This window comes from Micropterus salmoides, unplaced genomic scaffold (assembly GCF_014851395.1).
Source record: "Micropterus salmoides isolate LMB-PRFRI ecotype aquatic unplaced genomic scaffold, ASM1485139v1 Ms_hic_scaffold_8, whole genome shotgun sequence".
NCBI lineage: Eukaryota > Metazoa > Chordata > Actinopteri > Centrarchiformes > Centrarchidae > Micropterus > Micropterus salmoides.
Window position 1 is genome coordinate 5591284 of NW_024044570.1, and position 25237 is coordinate 5616520.

The following is a 25237-nucleotide window of genomic DNA, read 5'->3' on the forward strand; positions in this document are numbered from 1 at the left end:
GCTGATTTACGACACTTTGCTGTGCCACAAACAGGAGTTTGGATGATGATGTGGGCAAGAACCAATCACTAAATAGATTTTTTAGACTTTATTTAAGAATATTCTCAGATAAAATCACATTGATTGGTGAAATTTCTGTGAGTTTACATTCAACACACATTTGACAATTAAGAATTTTTAAGAGAATATATTATGTACATAGGCTACATGCAAGTTGATCTTTATGTGAGAGCCATCAATTGCCCTTGCTACTCTTGGGAAGACGGCTATTTGCAAAAAATTGAGTTTAGTTCTGTCGGATTACAGGGGGTGTTGTCGGGAAGTCGATGATGAAACGCTTGACAATATGTGGAGCTGTAAGTCCCATAATTTTTTCCATGACAATTCAGCTTATTGATGGTTGTGATGGACCAAAATCATCAGCATTGCTGCATTTTTCCTTTGGCAAATAAACAAAGTATCACAACCTTCAATTTAGCTGAAAACGTATTGCTGCATAAAGTCAGTGGTGAGATGACGTCCCTCACCAACTCGCTGACAAAGATGATGCCCTCTCTGTCCAAACGATACTGTATAATTAATTGTGTGTAGTCAAATAATTCAGAAATATTGTACCTCTCCTGAAAGATTTGCGCATGTCCCTGTCTCCACAGTTCCATCATTGTCTTTCTAGTTTAATTAGCTACGTTACCTGAGTTGTAGTTAGCCAGGTGTAGTTAGCTAGCATAGTTATTGCAGAAAGTTGGCAATCACTTTCTTTTTTAGTTTCCTCCTCACGGTTTAGTGTGCTGTTCGGTGTTGGAGGACAGATGACAGAAAATGTTTCGCACTTTCACCTGCCACCGTCTTATATACAGTCTGCAACATGCATTTTACTGACGGCCGTTTTACCAATGCATCGGTGGAGGCAATGGTATCAGAAGTCTTTACATACAGTTCAACAGAGTAACAGACCCCCAACCCCCACGGTAAAGTAAGCACACCATAAAATGTAGTGGGAGTTATCGTGTGCAGTCCGTGACAGGACCATGATCATGATCATGACGACTGATAACAGTTGATACGTGCACATTAGTTTCTATCATGGGTAAGTACTAGCTACTCCTGCCAGATAGTAAAGAGGACTAAACTTTACAGTGTAGCGATTTTAACACAGCATATCGTTAGCAAACTCTCCAGCCGGTCAGTTTTTGGTTGTCATGGTAATTGTACTTTCACATGCTAAATGCCTATTAAAAACGTTCACCGTTTTACCACAAGCTGAAATTTTGGCTGTCAGTACTACTTTGTATTTCTGTTGTATTTAAAAAAATTTTTAAAAAGACCTTTTGGTAAGATTTGCATGCTTATCTAATTAAGCAAACTGAGAGGAGCCTTGATCCTAACCTGACTAAGCCTTTGTAAACTTCATGTATTATGTGGTTTATAATGGACTGTGGTGCAGAAACAGTGAGGCTTACATCGTCCTTTTATTTGTCAGCGGTCATACTTGATGCACTAGATGTGACATTTTTTTGAGTTGTTCTTCATTTTCTTTGGTATGTTAGCCCAGATGAGCCAACCCTCCCAAGTTGTAAAATACTGTATTACAGGAATATGAGACATCATGTAGCACTTCATTTCTTAATGTGGCTGTTTATTAATGAAATAATAATAATATTCAAAAAACCATATGGTTTTACTGAATAATTAAGTAAATGAAATTTTTTAATATATCTATCTATAGAAACCTGATTTCTTGACTGGCAAATCTCTGCTATCTCATAGATGACATCTTTGTCCTGTCTCAGGTACCGTAGCTATACTACTCGCAACTCTCACCACTAGATGCCACTAAAACACAATGAGCCTTTAAATCCAATGATTCACATACTTTCCCCACCCTTTATTGTGAATGTTTACATGGTGTGTTCACTAAAAACATAAAAATATAATTGTTTGTGTGGTATTAGTGTAAGCAAGTTTTTCTTTTAGTATTTTTATTTTTTAGTTTAAGAAAATTATTTCACTTACATGAAGATCAGATCACATTTTATGACCAATTTATGCAGAAATCCAGGAAAGAGTTTTTCCTGCAACTGTATATTGATGACTCAGACATACACATGGATGAGTTGTTGAACAAAAATTAAAAATTGTAACGCAACTTACTCATGAAAGAAAGCAAACATTTGTTCCAGAGTTCCATCAACCGGCTGCACATGACTCCCACTAATACACACCGCACACCTGAGCTGGAAGACCACACACACACACACACACACACTTAAAATATATAGAGGACAGATATGATCCTGATCAGAAATAATCAGGATTCATTGTTAATGTATAAAGCAAGATCCAATAAGTGCAGAAAAACTACACAAAATTAAATAAAAGTAGTAATTTGGTACAGCTGACGTGAGGGACAGACAAATGGAGGAAGATTCATATTAGCTGTGTGGTACCATCTAGTTTCATTTAGTTCTGCTCTGCTGAAAAACAAATGCTCCAAAAAAGATGCAGTCTCTGATGAGATGTTCCAGCCATGTGGCCCCTGCTCTCCTCGCCCCCGCTGGCGCGGAGTAAATCTGCGGTACCTGCGGCCTCTGTGTCAGGTTCCTCAGACAATTAGTGCTGCAGAACCGCCTGGCAGGATTGGATTTTCTCTGTATGACTGAGACATAGCTGAGTGTTGGTGAGTCCAGCGCCTTTTCTGAACTCTTACCGCCTGAATGTTGCTGTTTGAACCCCCTGCGGACGTCAGGTAGAGGAGGAGGAATATCAACTGTTTATAAGAATGTCTATAAATGTAAGCAGTTGTCACCAACATCCACTTTCACCAGCTTTGAACTGAGCTTATTTAAGCTGGGTCGCTCTCACACAGTGTTGTGTGCAGTGGTCTACCGGCCTCCCAAATACAATAAGGACTTTGTAAATGACTTTTATGTTTTTCTGGCTGAAATTATGCCTAAATATTATCTTGTGCTTATTGTTGGGGATTTTAATGTCCATGTGTGTTGTCCTGAAAACCCACTGGCAACAGACTTTCTACACCTCATTGACTCTCATTTAATCTTGTGCAGTCTGTGTCTGCAGACATTAAAGCGACTTACAATTGCTATACATGTCAGAGGTCGCACGCCTCTGGAGCAACGAGGGGTTAATTGTCTTGCTCAGGGACACAATGGTGGATGGGTCACAGTGAGAATCCTTTGCCTTTGGTGGGTCTCCCACACCAAAGGCAAGCATCTTATCTATGCGCCATCACCACCCCAATACACACGGACACACACTTGATATTGTCCTATGGGTTGCCTATTCTTAACTTAGAGATCTGTGACGCTGTTTTCTGACCACATGCCGGTATTATTTGAGATTGTTCTTGCCTGTAATACAGTTAAACCTCGCACTACTGCACGGCACTGCCGTATTATTAACCCTTCCACTGCTGTTCAGTTCCCCTCCGTTTTCAGTCAGAACTGTGACATTCTAACCTAAAACTAAAGCTGAACCCTGACTGAATGACACAACCCATGTTGTCAGACTTGCGCAAAAGCATAAACTGCATGTGTCTTTTCAAATGTTAAGGGACTGCTGGCGGCATTATCAGACGATTATGAAAGAAGCTAAAAGGAAATATTTCGCTGAAATTATTCTGTCAAACTGTAACAACTTTTTTTTAAACAAAAAAGGTTGCCCGTTAATCGGAAGGTAGGCGGTTCAGTCCCCGGCTTCTCCACGCTGCAAGGGGCAAGATACTGAACACTTAGGCTCAGTGTATGAATGGCGAATGCAGATGTAGTGTAAAAGCGCTTTGAGTGGTCGAAAAGACTAGAAAGGCGCTATAAAAATATGGAGCATTTACATTTAAGACTATTGACTCCGTCCTCCAAGTCCCGCAAACTGTATGCTTTGATGCCTCCCATGATGTGTATGAAAAGGTCCCTGAACTTTTTAAACATGCAGTAGTGCAAACTGTAATTTAAAAAACATGTCTGGATCCTGCAGATCTCACTAATTTCAGGCTTATCTCCAAACTAACCTTTCTGTCAAAAACCCTTGAAAAGATAGTTTGCAGTAAATTAATGGCCTTCTTGGATGAGCACAATATTCTTCCAATCAAGTTTTAAAACCCTACATAACACAGAATCAGCTCTTCTAAAAGTTTAATTTAATGTTTAGTTTAATGATATCCTTTTAGCTACTGACTCAAGGGATTGTGTTATTCTTGTGCTTCTTAATCTGACTGCTGCCTTTGACACAGTGGACCATGAGTCAGCTGTGGAGAGTCTGTGTCTGCTCCTCTCTCTTGTGGGGTCCCACAGGGCTCAATATTAGGCCCTCTTCTCTTCTCTCTTTATTTGCCCCCGCTTGGTTCCATACTTAGGAAGCATGGTATGTCATTCCACTGTTATGCAGACGATAGTCAGATCTATGTGCCTCTTAAAAAGAATGAAACTGTTGGACTGTTACTTAAGTGTCTTGACGACATAAAGGCTTGGATGGCTCTTAACTTTTTAAGTATTAATGAAAGTAAGACAGAAGTGATGTTTTTTGGTGGCACTACTGGGACCCCCCGTGTCGATCTGGGTTCCTTGAGTCAGTACATCAAGCCAACAATCAGTAACCTTGGGGTTAAAATTGACTCTGACCTTAAGCTCGACAGACAGATAAGGACAGTCGTAAAAACAATGTTTTTTCCAATAGAGGCAACTGGCCAAAATAAAGCCATTTCTCTCTAGGCAGCACTTTGAAATACTGTAATGCACTGAACATGGGGGTCAGTGGGTCCTCTATTGCTCATCTCCAGATGGTACAAAATGCTGCAGTGCGTCATCTGAATTAGGGGCTGTATCAGAACAGGTTTACATGGTTTAATTTTCAAAAAACACCATATTTTTCTCATACAGCACATTGCTGCAGCTCCTCTTTTCACCCTGTGTGTTGTACGCTCCGCTCTTGAGCTACAGTGATGCATCGTACTTTGTTGGGAGTTGCACATGTGCAGTTCCCAGGTAAGGACTACTAGCCAATCAGAAGCAGAGAAGGGCGGGTCGTAAGAAACAAGGTAGTGTGATCCAAATCAAAGCCGCTTCAGACTGCGACCGTAACCTAGCAGATGGTATAAGTTACTCAAGTCCACAACCACACAACATCATTGTTCCACATCTTACCATAAACCACTACAAAAATAACCATATTTCAACTCAATATTACATAAAAATTGGCCAAACAATTTGAACGTTTGCTCAGTAGCTTTCACATCAACTGTAACATTAGCATTATAGTTATAACTTTAGCTGTGTTAGCCAACGTTTACAACAAATCCGCACTTGAACAGTCTGTGAAGTTACATTGCCGTGTTTATTTGAAATATAATTTACATCCAATAAAGCATACTTACAGGTTGTGATTGTGAATTTCCAGGCCTAAATACAGTCGGTGTTGCATCGTCATTTAGGACTAAACGTTGAGCTGTTGCCGGTGTTCTGATAATCTATGCTGCCTTGCCGAAAAATGCTACCATAGCGCAAATCAATAGACTCGACTCTACTCGGCCCTGCGCCGTTTTCCATTGCAGATAGTACCCAGAGATAGTACGTAGCTTGTCGTCATAGCGACACCACACACAACTGCTGCAACGTAATGTTCAATGCGACACACACAGCAGCAATCCACACAGCTTTCTCTTTTTTACGTTAAAACGTTTCAACATTCCTCAGAATGTAAAGACAGATAAGCGGTATGAAAACCTTCCAGCTGTGTTTTCCTCTGCTGTTGTTGCTGCAGCGGTCTGTGAGCGGGCGGCTGGCCGGCCTCACACGCTCCTCCCGCGAGTTGGCGCAGGCTTCCCCCGCAGCCACTTGCGGAGCTCCTCAACGCTGAAAATATTCAAGCACATTTTTGTTCCGCCATAATTTAGGCGTAAATTTAGACAGTAAAACTGTCAATATTCGAAATCTACACAGCTGATTTCTCACCTCAAAACCTCTCAGAAGTGAATTTAGTGATGAAATTATATACGAACACTGTAAAATATAAAACTTTCTGTTGCTGCCTCTGTCTGGCTTAGGCAATGATGATGCAGTGAATAGTGAATATTCTCTCTGACCAATCAGCAGTCTGTCGTGTTTTCACGTTACATTTTAGGGAGGTGAGGTGATACAAAAAAAAAGTACCTGGAAGCTGGTACAGGTACAACATTTCTACAATGGAAAACCAAACAGAAGCGAGTCGAGCCAAAGGGCCTCCGCTCAGACTAGCTTGGTTTGAGGGCGTGCCTGACCCCGCTAGCCACTTTGCAAGCGAGGGCTTACCAACCAGGTACCAACAAACGAGCTGTTTTGAAGCGGTTCAGAGCAGAGCTTTCTGTGGGAGATGGGAACTCCCTTTGGGCTGGACTTTGGGCTTTTTCACTTTGCAAACCGGTTACATGCACAAAAAAGATATATAACTCAATAAAGGAGAGGGGAAAAGCCAAAAAGCATTATACCACCTCTTTAATGGTCTTGCCCCACCCTACATCTCTGAGCTGCTACACCCCTATAGACCCACCTGTTCTCAGGTCAGCCGATAAACTGCTCCTAAGTGTGCCCAAAATTAAGCGCAAGCTCAAAGGGGACCGAGCTTTTGCTGTAGCAGCTCCCAAACTGTGGAACAATCTACCTCTGTACATTAGACAGGCATCTTCATTATCGGTTTCCAAGTCTCTTCTTAAAACCCACCTCTTTTCCCTTGCCTTTGAAAACTGACGTTGATATTTCTTGTTTTAGTTGTATTGATTTTATTGTATGGTTGTTCTTGTTGTTATTTGTATTTAATGCGTGGTGTGAGCTTTGTTTTTAGTGTCTTTTATGTATTCATTTATTGTTTTACTGTAAAGCACTTTGTGTCCAGTTGGATTGTAAAGTGCTGAAGTGATTGATTTTTGATGATTGAGTTCAAGTAACAGTTAGGACTACTCTTTTGGTTATATTTAATTATTTGATTTGAGCAGCAACCTCAGACCATTTCTTTCTTTGTAATTTGCCCCTTGTTTTCATGTTATTTGTAAAGCTAAGTTCCTTGCAATAAATACATTTATTATACCAAAACAATCTAGTTTTGATTTAAACGGAAAGTTTTATAATTCACAGAAAAAATGTTGAAATTGCATAGAAATACAAGTACTTAGGAACCATGTTTGACTCTAAACTCAAGTTTGATAAAAACATAGTCAATCGCTAAGCGAGGACAACAATGAATCCACTTTGCCTTAGAGAGCTGGGTCGTAACAGTTTGTCAACCAGAATAGCTCGGTAGCATTGTGCAATGAGCAAAACTAGCCACAACCAACAGTACCAACTACTGAAACCTACAAGTGGTTAATGTGACCGAGCTTCTAGCACCAACTATTTAACAAGGATGCACACACAAATTCATTTGTTTAGTTCTTACCTGAAGCTCCATACTTTTAGATTGTTAGCGTCAACTAACCTTTAATAAAGTAGGGGAGCTGTATTAAGCTATGTCAAGACGCTAAAAGTTACATTTTTTAAAATTCCTTTTATAATGACTATAAACATATCTACACACAAATTTTCACGACGCCACAGGCAGGGAGGTGACAGGGGGTGTGTTGTGTGTTTTTGAGTTTATTTTTTCGTGTTTGTGTGTTTTTGAGTGAGTGGTGCTTGGTGGCTTTTGAGTGAGTGGTGCTTGGTGGCTTTTGGCTTTTTGTGTTTGTCTTTGTGTTTGGCCCAATCCCATCGTCCCACCTCATAGACTCATAAACTTTGAGGCGTGTTCCCGGGAAATCCGTGAGGTCTTAGGGCTGTCCCACTGTCAAATCGTCAAGTGCGCGAGGACTCACAGACATTTTGAGCCCTTTTTAGACCCTTTTCGTAAGTCCGCATTTCTGCAGGCTTTGGGAATTGCCCACAGTTCATAGCGGTATGACGTGAAACACGGGGGTTACCATGGGAAGCCCGGAAGAGAGAGAAATATCAAGGTAAATCAGCGTTATAAGAGAAGAAGAAAACAGTAAACAAACAAGCATCGACACCTACGCTGATGTCACAATTGTTGAAAGTTTTCTTAACTTAAGATGCTGCATAAAACACATGAAGTCAGAGGAATGCAATAAACTTAGTTTATTCAACTATTTATTCTATATTTATATTATATTATTATATTTCTGAAGAATGTCTCACTTTAATGAAGCCTATCTGATCTGTGTGTACTATTGATGAGATAACTGTCAGGGTTGAGGGTGAGCGCAAAACAGTATCGTCTTTGTGTACTTGTCGGGCAGGTGAAAAAACACAGCAATCACATTATGCAATCACACTAACATATGAGACTGGATACATTTTAGTTACTGAGAGATTATGATAGCATGATTTGTGTATTACTCAGAGTAACCAAAATTATTGTGTTTTCTTATATTGATCTCTGATTTATTTTATAGGTAGAAGTTTATATGTTGGTCTATCATTTATTAAACTAGACCGGATGTGTGAGTTTTTGGATAAGGGAAGTTAAAGGGGGTCTATGCATGACGTGGGCCAATCATGGACTGACCTACACTTTTGTTTTATTGTTTTATGACTTGACGATGTATACTGGGTCAGGGAGAGATAGCGAGTCGGACTTCATGAACTGACCCAGCTTGTTGGTGGTCAGGGAAAGGAAGACTCAAAACCCTGAGCTCTGGAAGCTTTATTCATTTACTTGTAATAAAACTGGTTAATTTTGACCAAAAACGCCTTCTCCTATTGCTTCATTAAAGAACACGCAGGACCAAGGACTACACATAGTTTAAAAAGGGTGACTTCAAGTCACGGTCCAACATTACTTATCTTGGCCTTTGATATGTAGTCCAGTTGGCACACACAATAGTGGTGAGTTACCCATTTAGAAATCCGCACACACACAAAAAAAACATTTTCGGACATACATTCTAAGAGTTGACTACTTTAACACTCAGCTAGGGCTGAAATGATTTACCAATTAAAGCGATAAAATCGATTAATAAAATGCTTCGACTCAAATCCTTTGCATCGATGCTTCGTTTAATCCATGTAACTATACAGCACAGTGTTTCGCACGGACATTTATTACTGTCGCACAACGCGCTTACACTGTGAACACGACATGATTATAACGGAGCTGTTTGCAAAGTGGAGGAAGAGAAAGAAAATAGCGAGGGACAATGAAGAAAGGGTCCAAAGTATGTTATTATTTCAAGCTAAAGAAAACAACAACTCTGTCTGTGTCACAGTCTGTCCACCGTAAAACAAAACTTATGTTGCCTCGGCAACAGCACGACGGCAGCTGAACAAAAAGGTTTTCTGCCAGCGGACCAGAGACAAGGTAACAGTAACAGCAACTTTAGCAATTAACTGAAATCCTGATTGATTGTTGAGTTAAAGGCTAACCAAAGTAAGCCGCAGTCCTCAGCTGAAAATGTGCACAAGTGCGTTTGTTGTCCTCCTTTTTGGGCCGTGAGTTGTAACCTCACAGTCATGAGTTAAGTGGGTGTTGCACCTTTTAACTCCCCTCCAGCTCTCTCTGTAGCTCAGACAATCCCTGCTAACTGCATGTGCTAATCCATCCTTCACCCATATACAGTTATCTTTACAAAAACAAACAACAGCTGTTTCGTGTGCAGGATCGCTCATTTCCCGTTTCACATTTCACATGTATTTTCTTGACAAAAGTGGTTTGGAAACCTGCATCGGGTGACACAGCTGCTGTCAGCTCCTGTAGTGTGTGTCCCTGTCACCGATCAGTCACGTAGTGTGAACTGCACGGCCATCAGCCGACACTTAAAGTCGTGTAGTCCGCACGAGCCTTTAGTATAACTTGTATAGCACTCAGGTGAAGTGTGTGTCTGTAAAGAGGCTGCAGTTTGTTCCTTTGAGCTCTGCTTTTGCTCCATACCAGCTCCTTGTGTTTGAAGTGTTCAAATTTGACAACAATGGGCCGCGGATTTTTGTTTTTCCCATTTGCCAGTTGACCCGGTCAGTGTACCCGGTGAAAGGCAATGTTTGCAACTGTTTCAGATGTTGAGTTGAGTAACAAGAAGTTCAATAATTAATTTTTCAGGGTTGTTGTCAGGGTTGAGGATGGATTCTTTCAACTGTTAGGGTTAGTGTTGATTTATTATTGAGAATGCAGTGAAAGGAATCTATTCTGACGCAAGCAAGCTGACATCCCGGTTCACGTGCCAGTCCCATGGGAGTCTCAATCAGAGCGTCATCCTCCCTCCTAAGAGCGTCATCTCAAAAGTTACTTTCAGCCATAGTTATCTTACCTTTATAACTTGGGAGTAAGCAGCCATTTTGAGTGTGATGCTGGCGCCAAGGGAAAGACCCAACATGGCGATACTGCTGCTGAGGACCTGAGGATGCTGCTCCAGGACTCTATAGGCTGTCTGCAGCAGGAACACATGTCAGAAAACAAACTGTTACAGTTGAAACACAGAGACTTTGAACATATTGTGAAAGAGTAAAACATGCATGCCAACTTCCTCAAACTCAACTGTGACAAATCAGACTTGATCATTTTCGGTCCAAATCCCTCAACAAAAACACTCACAACTTCTGCCTCACCATCAACAACTTCGCTTTGTCTCCCTTCCATACAACCGCAGGCTCTCAATCATTTTTTGACAGCAACCTCTCTTTTGAACACGTCAACCAAATCACCAGAACTGCCCTTTTCTACCTGAAAAAAATATAGTCTGTCTTCATCCCTCTCTGCTGCCAAAACTTTAATGCACACCTTCATCACATCCAGAACAGACTACTGTGTGCTTGATGTGTGCTACTGTGTGGTACTACTACTACCATGACATTTTGCTATGTAGTGATATACCCTAACAATGCAGTGGCTAAAGCCAGCTTGGCAACAAGGTCATGCATGTGAGATCAAAGACAAGACTACTAGACAGTAGCTAATTAATATGCACCGCCAACTGGACAGGGGGTCTATTAAAGGTGGTCTACATGTGTTTACTGACAGCGGTGTATTAGACTTACTTCACATTACGGTAGATGGCCTTTTGTCTTAATCTGTCAACATGACACAGTCTACAGATTTTTGTGCCAATCTTTAAAAAAATTCTGATTTCTGGGAAAACATTCTCTGAATTTAGTTATATTCCTAAAAAAACCCTCAATAGTCACATGTCAACCTTTCCCCTACTCTGAACCATGAGAGACTGGCATGCATTTGTTACATGTGTAAGAATGATGTGCCCAAAGGTGAGGTAATAGGGTGTGTAACCTGTTGCCTCATTCTTCATGCATTTGTATGCGTGGACCACTTTAGCCACTGACTCTTTCCAATTTTCCTTGTCTTTATCCTCCAGGGTGCACAACATGGACAACAGAGTACGGGTGAATCTCTCTACCAGCCCGTTTCACTGTGGGTGGTAGGGTGTTGTGTGTGCCCTGGATTCCAGAGAGTTCCTTGAGCCTTGCCATCAGTTTGTTCTTGAATCCTTCTCCTATATCGTGATGCAATTTGCTTGGGAAGCCAAACTTGAGAGCAAAGTCATTGAAGATCTTGTCTGCCACAGTTTTCGCAGATTTGTTCCTTGTAGACTCTAGCTTCCCGGAGTGGTAATTTTTCTCTGCCTGACTCAGGGTGCAGGAGCCATATTCTATTACTCTCATCTTTCCTTGCTGACGCTGATACAACACAGCACCAAACCCATCCTGGGATGCAACACAATGTAGCACATTGGTGGGGATCTCTGGTACTGCCCTAGAATGGTTTTCATCCTACCTGTCAAATAGGAAGTTTTGCGTGTCTGTAAACAACTATGTCTCTTTGTTCTGTCCAGATAAATATGGTGTGCCTCAGGGGTTGGTCTTAGGACCCATTTTGTTTTCCTTGTATCTGCTTCCCCTTATGACATATTATCCATAAACATGGTATTTCTTTTCACATTTATGCTGATGACACACAAATGTACTTGCCTGTCAGATCCACAGACCCTGGCATGCTGAGTTCACTTAACAACTGCCTTTGTGAAGTAAAAAAATTGATGTCAAATAACTTGTTTAACCCCAAAATCTACTGATCGTCTCTAGACTGTCCAGAACTCATCTGCCAGGCTTTTAACCAGAACAAAGAAATATGACCACATTATCCGTTTTAGCTTCATTACACTGGCTCCCAGTATGTTTTAGAATTGACTTTAAAATTTTATTGATCACTTTTAAAGCTCTTTAACTTGTTTTTGAATAGTGCTCTACAAATAAAGATCCATCCATCCATCCATCGTCAACCGCTTATCCTGTGTACAGGGTCACGGGGACAAATAAAGATTATTATTATTATTATTATTATTATTTTGTTTTGCCATCGTTTCTGTTGATGACAGCTTCAATGACATTGTAACCTATGATGGGGTCACTGGCAACTGCTGAATCACTGGACACAAGTATTGGCACTTGTATGTCACTCATCAAGTGGGGGTCATTGTCTAGTCTAAAGCTGATCTCAATCCAACCAATGTACGGGATAGGCGTGTTATTGGCAGCGAGAACTGTTAGTGTCTGCTCTTCTAAGAGCTCTGAAATGAGCCTTATAAACGTGTGGGGAAGATGTCATTGTCGCCGAGAGTCATTCACGATGCTAGACCAGGCCCCAATGTCCCACAGTACTTTAACTGGGTGGTTGTCCATGAAGCAGCTGACCATACTGTGCTTAGCAGGCATCAAATTATCACATCTCAGTAACAGAACACTATAACTCATGTAAGTGACAAAGTAGTTACATTATGTTTTGAGACCTTAAATTTTCACTGAATTAAAAAATTGGGGGGGGGTAATTTTATCTGTCACACATTCTCTCTGTATTCGGCCTCCCATTAAATAGACAGGGCAGTGCAAGCCTTGTAGCTTTATTCTGAGCTATTTGGAGTTATACAGATATACAGTTATACAGAACTGTTTTGGGTGCACCCAACTAGACTGCTAAGCAGTAATCAAGCTTGCCCCTTGTCACGAGCACTCCAGAGGCAGGGGTAAGAAAAAAGGAAAATGGAACAACAATGCATGACATTCTTCAACACATTTTATTAACAATCATTTCTAAATGTTTCTCCCATGATAGCACCCCATCGAGTGTGACACCAAGCAGGTTTGCCTTTTGAACCACCTGTTCAATATCTAAGCTTTTGAGTAATGGCACAGCATTATTAGTGGCATGTCTGTAAAGCACTTTGTTGAAATGTGCTAATGTCAGGTCCCCTGTTCCTAGGTATTGTGTATGTGTGTGTGTGTGTCCCTTTTTGCAGGAGTGGAGTCTGGTGTGCAGGAGCCTGTTACCAGCTGCCAGCCATCAACCTCATTATGCTCTGCCTTTTATACCGGGTTCCTGCCTCCACTCAATGCCAGATTGTAGACTCACCTTAACAGTCAGTCATGTTTGAGCCATTCTAATCTAAGACTAGTTCTTGTGCCTGTTCCCTGAAGAATATTAATGGCTATCGGCAGCTGATAAACTCTCCTGTTTTTTGGAAGTGATACAACATTGGCAGATTTTCAAATTTGGGTGAATGACCCCTCCAAGTTGAAAATGACACAACTTTAGGTGACGATCCATCCAAATTCCTTTCGTAACTTGTCTAAATTTACTTTTAAGAAAATTCTTTTTACCTCTATGGGAGAAAAGGTGCATTATTCTTGGCTCTACCCATTATTTCATTCAGTGTTTCCCAAACACCTGACTTGACTTGAGGGGTAGGGGGTGGAGCCTGTACCAGTGATTAAAGCTGGTCTGTTTCAGCTCATAAAGCCTTCATCTCCTGCCAAGAGGGTGATTCTACTTTAACTTTTTCAGTTCTTCTTGTGGCATGTCTGAACAGGAGGTCTTCTATGTTATGCAGCCTTTTACTGCCTCACAGAGTGGCAGAATGCTGCAGTTAATACATGGGCCGGACAGGGCATCCCTAACGTGACCCATACCCAGACTCTTGGGATCAACTCACGGCAACCCCCAACCTGAAATTGAGCTCCACAAGACACGCCAGCATTGCTTCAATTGAAAAAGAGGGTGTCTAGACAAGAATCGTGACTAGACCACAGAATGCAAATCTGAACATCTAGCAGACTTTTTATCACAAATACAAACAATTGGCTAGGCAGTCAGGCGAATCCAACCTGCTGCTAGCTTCTTCACTTGAATTGCTAGTGTTGCCAGAATTTCACTCCCTAAACTTGACCAATATGTATACCAGTACAACATGTCACTATTCTGATAGATGCTAAAAACATGAACATTATGTAGGCCTACCATTTTTTTCCAAAACTTATAAAGCCAAAAAGTTTTTGCCTTGTCTTAAATGATTGTAAACTACATATTTCGGCTTTGGACTGTCGGACATTAATTTAAAGACATTAACTTGGAGTTAAATTGAGATTTTTCACTAACTTCTGACATTTTTCAAACCACTATTCGGCAAAATACTGGACAGATTAACCAATAAAGGAAATAATGATTAATAGCAGCCCTAGACTCAGTAGTCTTTTCTTTTCAGTTACACATATTTAGAAATGAAGAGCTCATACCTATCTCACACCCCATCAAATACCATCTGTCAGAGGAAGAATTATGTGCTGCCATGAAATTTTGATATAAATCTGTTTGAACTGTTTTGCAATACCGGCACTCATCAGGTTTACCTCAAAGTACTCGTTGTCCACCCTTTTCCTGGTATCCATGATGATTTTAGGTGTCAGGTAGTCTAAGGCCAAGGAGGCAAATCCATGTGAGGCCAGCAGCGCTGCACGGTACTCAAACAGCTTCCCTTCACCGCCCCACAGGTCCAAGAGGCCAGGGAAAGGTCCCCGTCCTTCAAAACACCAAAACCATTTTGCAGTTTACACAAGAATGGTAGTTCCTGATACTTTTGATTCATGCTTAATTGTTGTCCATTGGTCAGTGTTGCTCAGAATGTCACACCCGAGCAGGACACCTCCCTTCAGACTATCCTTTGGTCCTACCTGAGGGCAGGAAGAGGGTCGCAGTGAGTCCGCCTTCTGTGATGGGGATCCTGTGGACACCAGGCGCCATGTACCAGCGCTCCACCACCACACTGGCCAGTGGTACCTGATCCATAAAGCCCTCAGTCTGATGACCCTGGTACACTGAGATAGTGACCTCAATGGGAGTCTGGACGTTCACCTTTCGCATCCTGAGGGATGACGGGAAAGAGTCAACTCTGATGATGATAATTCATTTCACCTGTCCGCCCTGTTTTCCACCTGGATGGATGTGATCTGTCTGGTGAGCGTGAACAATCGTACTTTCACAAGCAACCTAAGCAGCCAGAGCAGATGATAAGCGCAACAAATAACAAATAATAATAATAAAACAATGTTAAAAAAGATATCCGATCAATATAGCACTGTCCCCCAAGATGAATTTTAATATTGTAATCCTGTACAATCCTCCATCACATGATGTTTCATTTTATCGTGATTTAGATGAATTGTGTAAATTGTCGTTCTGAATGTGTCTTTTTTTTTTGGAGATTTTAATATAAATTGGTTAGACAAACATGTCTGGTGCACCAGACCAAGTAGGCAATTGTAGACCAATCTCTATCCCACCAGTTCTCTCAATGATTCTGGAAAACATTGTTGCAGAACAACTGGTTGACCACCTTGAAAATAATTTACCTATTTATCTTAAACAGTTTGGATTTAGACCAGGGTATTCAACTGAAATGGCCAACTGCTACCTCACTGAAAACATCAAGTCCTCATTCGATAAGGGTAATGTACAGTAGTTGGAGCAGTGTTCATAGATCTTAAACAGGCCTTTGATACTGTGAACCATGAAGTGCTTTTGAACAAACTAAGTACTTTTAACTTTTCTGAGCAAGCAACTGTGTAGCAAAACCCATTGTGTAGCAGCAGAGATATTAACAAGCGAAATGAAGGGAGTATCTCTATGGCTTAAAAACAATCACTTAACTCTGAATCTGAAAGACTGTGTCAATGTGTTTTTTCCATGAGAAGGAAAGCAAAAGAAAAGCTTATAATTAGAATAAATAGAGGAAGTCAATGATTTAAAATTCCTAGGTGTCATTTTCTACCCCAAACTTAAATTTTATAAACATGTTAAACTATGCAAAACTTTAAAAACTAATTTGAACTGTTTTAGAATGATTAGACATTACATACCCCTCAAGGCAGCTCAACTGTTTATTGCCTGCCATGATATTCTCCCATCTTTCTAATTGTGTTACTGTATGGAGCCAGGCTTCACAGTCAACTGTTAAACCCATTATATCACTATATAAACAAGCACTGAAAATAATGGATCAAAATTAAATGAAATGGCATCATTGTATAATACTGAAAAAGTATAATTTGCGTAGCTATGATAGTTTTATTAAGTTCTCTTTTATCAAATTGATTTTTAAATATGTGAATAATCTCGCTCCAGCTGTACTTTGTCCAAATGTGACAAAAACAAATACTAACAGAATCGCCACTAGGGGATCAGCAAATGGCAACTGCAAGGTGGCACAGCGCAGTCATCCCTCTCTGTAAAAGGCATACATTTTTGGAATGCCCTACCAACAGGAATAAAAACACAAACCTGAAAACATTTAATGAAAAGATGAAACACTGGCTGAAACATAGCCAAATCTGTGATCACTGATCATGCCCTTGTGCAGACATACATAGACATGTCCGTACGGTTATAGAGAGACAGACACACACACACACACACACACAGATATATGTATATAATGTGACTATTTATTCTGTTTTTGTTTTATTTTCCTGTGCGTTTCTGTTTGTTTGTTTCTGTTCTCTTGGTAATGGTGATGTATGTATCCTAAAGGGACAGGGGTTGCAAATTAGCTTCAGCAAGAAACCCTATATGCAACACATCTGTTCAACTTACTGTAACCTGTAGCAATGTGTCTCTTTTGCATTGTTGCTGAGAAATAAACAAATATAAATATTGATTAACATCATCTGAACAGCTCTATCCTTCTTGGCATACCTGATCCCAGGTGGGCTGCCTGGAACTGCTCTGAGGCTCCACAGTAGACCCATTGGTTCAACCCCAGAAAACGTCCCGCCCAGACTGGGATCCTCTGAAACTGTAAAGTGAAAGTGGATCAACAACTATTTGATAATTTGTCAATTTTAACTGAAAGGGGCTCTATGTAGTTTTTCAATAAAATTACCGATTAATAAATCAAATATTTAGTTTCTTTTTGTCAATGGGCTCCAACTTCACTTAGAAATGAAGCACATGCCTATTTTCTCTGTTGCTTGCATCAGTCACTATTCTGCTTTTAATGTGAGGACATCGGCTTGGAATATAGCCCTGTGTGCGCTCCCGAGCCTCTCTGACTACAGCGACAACACTACAGCTAACGACATGCGTTCCACTAACACTACAAAACAAGCTGCTCCCCGCTCAGCACAGACTCCAACATAAGCTCCATGTAAGGATACAGAACAACAGCACGATCCATATTACTATCCTGTGTACCACCGGCATTTTGTCAAAGTGTTGATTTAGCTTGCAAGAAAGGATATGACAGTACAAGAAGAAGATGATTAAAAAGAAGATATACTTTATTAATCCTGCAAGGGGAAATTCAATTATTATTATTAGAGTGTGTGTGTGTGTGTGTGTGTGTGTACACAACGTGCGGATGTAGGAGAGGCCCACGCTGTGGGTGAGTGTAGACAAAATTTATCAGTGCTGCGCAGGTGCGCGTAGGGGGTAAAACCAATAGCGATGGCCTTAGAGGGCGAAGCCTATAAGAAATAGAACTACATAATGTCCCTTTAAATGACCACTTTTAATCTATATTGTGTTTATCAAGGTTGCTGAACATTTTAATTTCCGAACTGATCGTCTTTCATGTAGTGAACCTACACTTTGTTAATGAAATTATGAGTAATTATATTTGGAAATATTAATCACAAGCACTCCAAGGCCTTTAGGACTCCTTGCGCATAGCTAAATACACAATTATTACTAGTGATCAGTTAGTTATTAATTGTTCATTAACCTCTTGGTACCGGACCTGCCTGATGCCGGAGTATGGGAGTGCTTTTGGTCATAGGAATATTGACTGTTTTTATCAGTATTTCAATGTTTTGGAAGCTTTGTTATTTGGAACATGGTTGTATGGAGAGAAATAATGTTTTGAAAATAAGTCCATAAGTCCCAATAATTGCATCCCCATTTAGTCTGTAATGGTAAAATAAACATGTTAATGTACAATGGATTTATATTCCTTAGCTTCTAACCTTTCAAAGGAGACCATTATTATGCATCTAGGCCTAATGGTTGAGGAGATATTACTGATTTATTCTGGGTATGTTATTTTAGGCATTTTTCCTGGAAATAGGTGCCAGGTACCATGTTGTTCAGTTACTTTCAGTCGGTTTAGTTTAATCAGTCAGTCAGTCTCAAATCTGAGGGTGAATTCTCCGTACAGTGACCTGGATCGCTAAACAGTACACACACACACAAGTTCCTGTGATCAAAGTAAAGATTTATTACAACTAGTGAACACACGTGAGGTTAAATATAGGGATATTGTCACGATCCTGTCCTGACTGCTGTGTTTTTTGGGGTTTGGTTTTGTATCTGCATGTTAGTCCTGTCATCTGTTCTGTTTAGTTCTCTCTGAGTTTATTCTTTTATCAGTTAGGTATCTGTTATATAGTCTGTTGGCTTTTGGGTTTCAGTCCTATCTGTTTGGGGTCGTGTATCTCCCTTAGCCACACGGTCTTATTAGTCAGAATCCCTTGTGCTGCGCTGTTAGTTTAGACTAACTTTAGTTTTTAGTTTGCTTGCTACCTTTAGTGTGCTCCTCTCCCTGATGTTATTGTTTATCTGGTTATTATCTGTCACCTGATGTTCAGTGGTGTTTTGGTATTTTCCTGATTTCAGTTCTGTTCCTGTCTCATGTATTAGTTTCTGTACCATCATGCTTGAGTTCTGTCAGTTTGCTAGGTGTCAATTTATGTTCTTTGCCAGTTTCAATAATCTGTTTTGGTAAACTACTCAAAATCTTTACTCAAGAAAAAGTACAATTACTCCCACAAAAAGTAAAAGAAAAAAAATTACAAACCTATTTCATCTGCTGTTCATCAGGTTAGAAACAGCTGCAACATGGTTATTTCTAGGGAATGCAATTTGCTTTGCTGGTTGATTGTAGTTAGCTATTTCTGTTTAATAGTTATTTTCCTTTTTAAATCTCCATGAAGGTGTTGATAAGATCACTTTAAAATATCATGCTTGCTGCCTAGCCGACTATTGTTGCCTGTATATTTTATTATGTACATGTAACCAACCAAACCACTTACTTACAGGCAGCCAATACAATCTGATTATTCCTAAAGCATCTAAATAATCTTCACAACGCTTTTCAGTAGAGCAATAAAGCCTTAAACTGAAAAGGTATTTGCCTGATTTTCTAAATGTTTGCATCTGTCCAGCTCATTCATCTGTGATAAGCGCCGTCTCTTTGTACCACAGAGGAGACCTGGCGCTCTTCTGCTTTACTGCGCGCACACACAGCCTGGCTGACAGCTCATTCGGTTAACGAAGCCTATTGCAGATTACAGACTGAAGGTATGAATGGAGAATGTAGCAAAATTAAAAGTAGATTACTGGCCCACAGAAAATACTAAAGAGTAAAAGTTTTAAGAAACTGTGAAAAGGTGCCAATTACTTATTTTATTTATTTATTTTTAAAATTACCTTACTTGTAACAAGTCACTACCCACCCTGCAGCGTCCCCACTGCTGTCTTCAGGTACAAAAAGAACAGCACAAAATAAAGGTAATATTGAGGCACTTTGCTGCACCTGCCTTGAGCGAACTGTTTTTTTTTTTCCTCCCTTAACTTTTCAGCACCACCTTTGCCATGTTTTCTATATGTTTTTTGTCCTCGTTTCAACTGCTTTATCATATCTAATGCAGAATGTGTAATTGAATGATTAACTATTCACTCAAACCGCCTGGCTATGAGCCAACTCCAGAATCGCCGGAAAAAAAGTGAGGGGGACAAAACAGATTTTTTTTAAATGTGGGGGGGACATGTCCCCCTCATGTATAATGGCTCCTACGCGTAAAATGAAAAGAACATGTCGTCTAGTGTAAACTCTGTGCGACCAGTAAAAAGCTTTCAATCGCGAACATTTCTCCATCTGATTTATTGAAGCGTCTGCTGAAGCAGCACAGCGACGTGAAACTTACAGAAAGAAACTCCGGCAGCTGCTGCCACCGATGCTCGGACTCGTTGGGAGAGATTGGCGATAACGTAGCGTTTTGTAACTACTGAATACTGCTCTTATAAATGGGCTACGTGTGCAGAAAAAACGCTGTTTAAACGTCGGGATGTACTTGCCGCTGGTGTTAACAAATGTTAGGTTATAGGCCCCTATGCTCTGTAAACAGCACACTCCTTGCTGCTGTTATGGATATGATGTTAGTTAAAAAGTCAGGGGAGACTGCTGTGTTTGTGAGTGAAGGAGGGGTGGGGGTGAAAGCAGTGTTTCCCATAATTAGCCAATAATTTGGATAATTATCAACAAGGAGCGCCACATATTGATTTTCCAAATTTGTACTACATTTTTGATTAAGGAGCTGTATTGAGGAGCATATATTCCTGCAGCACCTCCTGGCTCGCTCCCTCTCCCCAGGTAGGAGGACTTTGTTCCTCCTAGTTTCTGCATTTTAAACTTTAATAATGTCTTAAAGTCTATTTGCTTGTGTTTTAATCACATATCTTTCCACAATATCAACTCTTTTCTTAAATACCATAAACCATTCTTAATTTCTAAGCATTTGATAAAAGGAAAGCAAAAGCTCTTGTGTTAGTCGTCCCTTCCAATTAGAATTGTTATAGTTAAACAACATTTTATAATGATTAAAGCAGATGGACAGAACAGTTTACTGGATACTTCCAGGATAATATTGATTGTTACATGTTATTACTATATATATATATATATATATATGGAGGTATTTGAAACATGGCATCAGTTAAAACAATAAAACACAGACAGTGATAAATCCAGAGCACATGGAAATGAAGTCAAGAACAATGGCATGTTAAACCTCTTTTGTCCTTTGGGGACACTGGTTTCATGAAGGGAGACTGAAAATAACTCTGATTACTTAAACTTTAAATTCAGTCCTTGGCCCAGGAGCTGGTAAAATGGAGTATGTAATACAGAATGATATTTCTGTACCACATTATTTACCGTTCTTTTGGGTACATAGATTTTGTTTAAGTATTTAAAAAGAAACTATTGTCTTCTTCATTTTATCTGTATTTGTCTCAGTTCTACACTTATGTGTGAAGAGCAAACAATCTGTTTCTGTGTGTGTGTGTGTGTGTGCTGAATATCCAGTTTCGGCCTTTAGTTTATAACTATTTTTTTTCATGTGGTAGAGAACCAGGGCGAGGAAAGGTTTTTTTTACTTCGATGTTTGGGGTAACTAGTGGTCCTGCAGAGTGTCGCCAGTGACACCTTTACAGCGAGAATGGTCGCATGGTTCCATAATAAACATTTTTTAGTCTGGCATGTATGTTTGAGTCTGTGCAGGGATCCTTATCAAAACACCAGATGGGCTGTGTCTGTCCTTTGCATGTCAATTAGACCAATTCTTAGGAATGAGGCCCCCTTGTAAATAACTGCTCTCACCTCCTCTTAATGTGAAATGCTGTGCTCACTGGTTTGTCACTACATTCACAAAACTTCCGTTTTTTGTTGTCAATGAATTAGGGGATTTGCATTCAATCTATAGCATTCTTTTCATTCGTTACCACATTACTGTATTTCTAACAATTGAAAAATGTATTTCCATTCTTTCATAGTCTTACAAAAAGACATTTCTTAATAGCTTGTTTGTAAGTCTTATCTAAAAAACCTTTCAGTTTTTTTTATTCTCCTGTGTTTTCACGTCTACGTCCGCATACAACCACGTACCGTTCACAGTCCCGGTGGCATTGGTAGTGTAGTGAGCAAACGCCTCCCAGGTGTGTCCATCTTCAGAATGATGGAGGGCGTGGATGGTTAGCTGGAAATCAGACAGGGTGTTCTGGACCAAGATGGTGAACTTCTCATCCACAAGTCCTCTGGACGGCTGAACCGACAGCTTCACACAACACTGCTTCCTGTCCATCTTGAACTGAGCACAAACATAAACTGACCAGAATGACAATGACTCCAGAAGACAGTTTGAGTGTGTCTACTTTGCTCTGAATCATTGTTCTTTCTTTTTAATTTAAATAAAATGATGACTGAGACTGAGTTGCAGACGGATGAGTAGTGTTGATACCAAAACCAGACTCTGTCCAAAGGTACGAGCTGTGTGCAGATGAGCACAGTAATATTAACTAATGCAATGTAACCCCACAAGCTTAAAGAGCAAATTAGCACAAGGCTGAAAAACAGTGTTTCATTCTCTCAGTGTCTGGTTGAAAGTTTCAAGCCTGTTTCACCTTCAATCTTCCAAATTAAACTACAAAATATGTTTGAAGGTTTGGTACTCTAAAATAATGTACCTTTCCAGGTTTTGTTAGTTTTAGGCACAAAAGGGACTTGTTTAGAGGTTAAGTAAAGATCCGGGTTTGGTTTAAAATTACTTCTTTGTTGGTTAGTGTAGCCTCACAGAGCTGCTAGCATGGCTGCAGACTCTTAATTCCTGATGGAACAGAAATATAAGTGCAGAGTACAACCCTATGAGAAGCTAGTGTACACAGTAACAGGAAATTATTTAACAGATATAGCGGATTGTTTTTTTTTTTTAGAGTAGTATTCATTAACCACACCTGTTCATGTCTAAACATGTCAACGTTTCACTCTGCCTTCAACAATACTGCAACATTTTCCTTTGTTAACTCTTAACATTCTCAACCAAAGATGAATAAATCTTTTACAATATAAGTGGGTATCCATATTTGAAGACAAACATACCTAAAAACTGTTATAGCTGGAAACCAGACAGGGTGTTCTGGACCAAGATGGTGAACTTCTCATCCACAAGTCCTCTGGACGGCTGAACAGATAGCTTCACACAACACTGCTTCCTTCAGTCTCCTCCCACAGTAACATCACTCTGTGTGTTTAAAGAGCCACTCCACACTTGATCTTATGCAGGACAAGTATCAGTAAAATGGCCTCTCTAGGTTGAAAAGTATCTTCCGACCTCACCTAACAGCAGCATCCACATCCAGCAGGATGTGATTAGGTGCTGTCGGTTGTAATTGTTATTTTTCAAAAGCCCTGAAAACATATTTAGGCAAGATTATATTGTACAGGTAATTTCCATGATAAAAAAAAAACCATTAGCTCAGTTTTTTTCATTCAAAAACTGAAAAGATTATCATCACGTAGATAAACATACATGCAAAATACTGAACTTCTACGCACAAGATGTCCTAAAAACTTGTTTGCACTAGAAAATAACTGTTTGCACAAGGTAATAACACGGCCTAATAACTTGTTCCCACAAGACAACAATGGATGTCTTGTGCAAATGTGGATGTCAAGTTGTGAAAAGGTAGGTTTTCAGCCTGCCGAGGAAGATGGCCATTTATCCACTTAGGGGAACCAGTTTGAGGGCTCTGGTTTGTGCATGCTCACCCACTGACATGGCTCACTATAGGACCTAGCTGGGTTAGTTTAGCTCTGTTCATGGGGTGATAGCACTGCATGTGGTGGTGTTTTGTCCATCTGGTGTGGTTTAGTTAATTGGAAGACTCGGCGCATCCTTTTCTGATGTTGATAAGTGTATCTCTGTCATAGGCTGCCAGCATATAACTAACAATTGCTTTCTACTAGCTCAAAGTGATGCAAGGCTGGGGCCATTACAATCTATAATGTTCCTATATTTTATGTGGATCATTGACTCCATGATCCTGACAAGCTTACTGTTTGCAAATCACGCCAATGACTGGCTGTGGCTTGGCTGCATGGCAGGGGCTGGTGTTGGTTGCTTTGTGGCGTTAGCCGATGGGTCCAGGGTTCCTACTCTTTTCTAGAAATCATTTACCCGGTTTTTCCAGGATATTTGCAGTGATGATCTAGCTGGTATGAAAGACAGGGATCATGTCATACACTACTATGTTCCTCTCTACGCAAGTGTTATTTTAAAGAAGTGTCAGTCTTTGGGCTATAACTAATCTATGAAATCATCTCCATGCATAGAAATGATGACAAATTGATCTTGCCTTGTTTTAATGCTGTTATGATTGATTTTTTTGTATTTCCATTGTATTTTAGTTTCTTTTGGAAAGCCCTTTGTGTTCTACGCCTGGCAATTGCTTTTCTTATGAATTATATTTTAACCACTGCAAAATACACTGTTGTCAAGTGAGCCCACCTGACCGCAGTGTATTTAGCCGGTGTTTGATGCACCTACAGCTGGGCCCCCATTCTTTCTCCTTATTCATTCTTATCCAACTTTCTCAACAATACCCAACATTTTGAAACCATTGCTCTTAGAGTTTAAACACAAACCTTACACATTTGCAGGCAAATTAATCCGTTTAAAACAAGTTTAGCTGAAAACCTTACACTATAAGCCTAATAAAAACTAACACAGGGGGGTATAACTTGATGATAATAATTTTTTACATAACGCAAATCTCCCGTTCCACCACATCCCAAAGGTGCTCTATTGGATTGAGATCTGGTGACTGTGGAGGCCGTTGGAGTTCACTGAACATTGTCATGTTCAAGAAGCCAGTTTGAGATGATTTGAGTTTTGTGAAATGGTGCATTATCCTGCTGGAAGTAGCCATCAGAAGATGGGTACACTGTGGTCATAAAGGGATGGACATGGTCAGCAACAAAACTCAACGATGCTCAATTGGTACTATGGGGCCCAAGGTGTGCCAAGAAGATATCGCCCACACCATTACACCCCCACCTGCCTGAACTGTTGATACAAGACAGGATGGATCAATGCTTTCATGTTGTTTATGACAATTTCTGACCCTACCATCTGAATGTTGCAGGTGTAATCGAGACTCAACAGACCAGGCAACATTTTTCAAATCTTCTATTGTCCAATTTTGGTGCGAATTGTAGCCTTAGTTTTCGGAAATTTTTCTGAAATACTCAGACCAGCTCATCTTGCACCAACAACCATGCTATGTTCAAAGTCACTTAAATCCCCTTTCTTCCACATTCTGATGTTTGGTTTAAACCTGCTGCCATGTGATTGGCTGATTAGCTATTTGTGTTAAT

The 25237-nt window shown here is 40.2% G+C and overlaps 1 protein-coding gene across 1 annotated transcript in view; it reads right to left on the reverse strand.

Moving 5' to 3' along the window:
* The window catches only part of LOC119894374 (peroxisomal succinyl-coenzyme A thioesterase-like), a 28954-nt gene extending 5834 nt beyond the window's left edge, over positions 1 to 23120 (reverse strand). Inside the window, exons 1-7 of the mRNA XM_038707081.1 lie at positions 22961 to 23120; positions 21971 to 22172; positions 17005 to 17104; positions 14985 to 15175; positions 14664 to 14833; positions 10280 to 10399; positions 2152 to 2234 (exon numbers count right to left, since the gene is read on the reverse strand). Of these exons, the coding sequence (XP_038563009.1) occupies positions 2152 to 2234; positions 10280 to 10399; positions 14664 to 14833; positions 14985 to 15175; positions 17005 to 17104; positions 21971 to 22166 (860 nt within the window). The 5' untranslated portion in view covers positions 22167 to 22172; positions 22961 to 23120. The remainder of the gene's footprint in view (positions 1 to 2151; positions 2235 to 10279; positions 10400 to 14663; positions 14834 to 14984; positions 15176 to 17004; positions 17105 to 21970; positions 22173 to 22960) is intronic.
* Positions 23121 to 25237: the final 2117 nt, after the last annotated feature.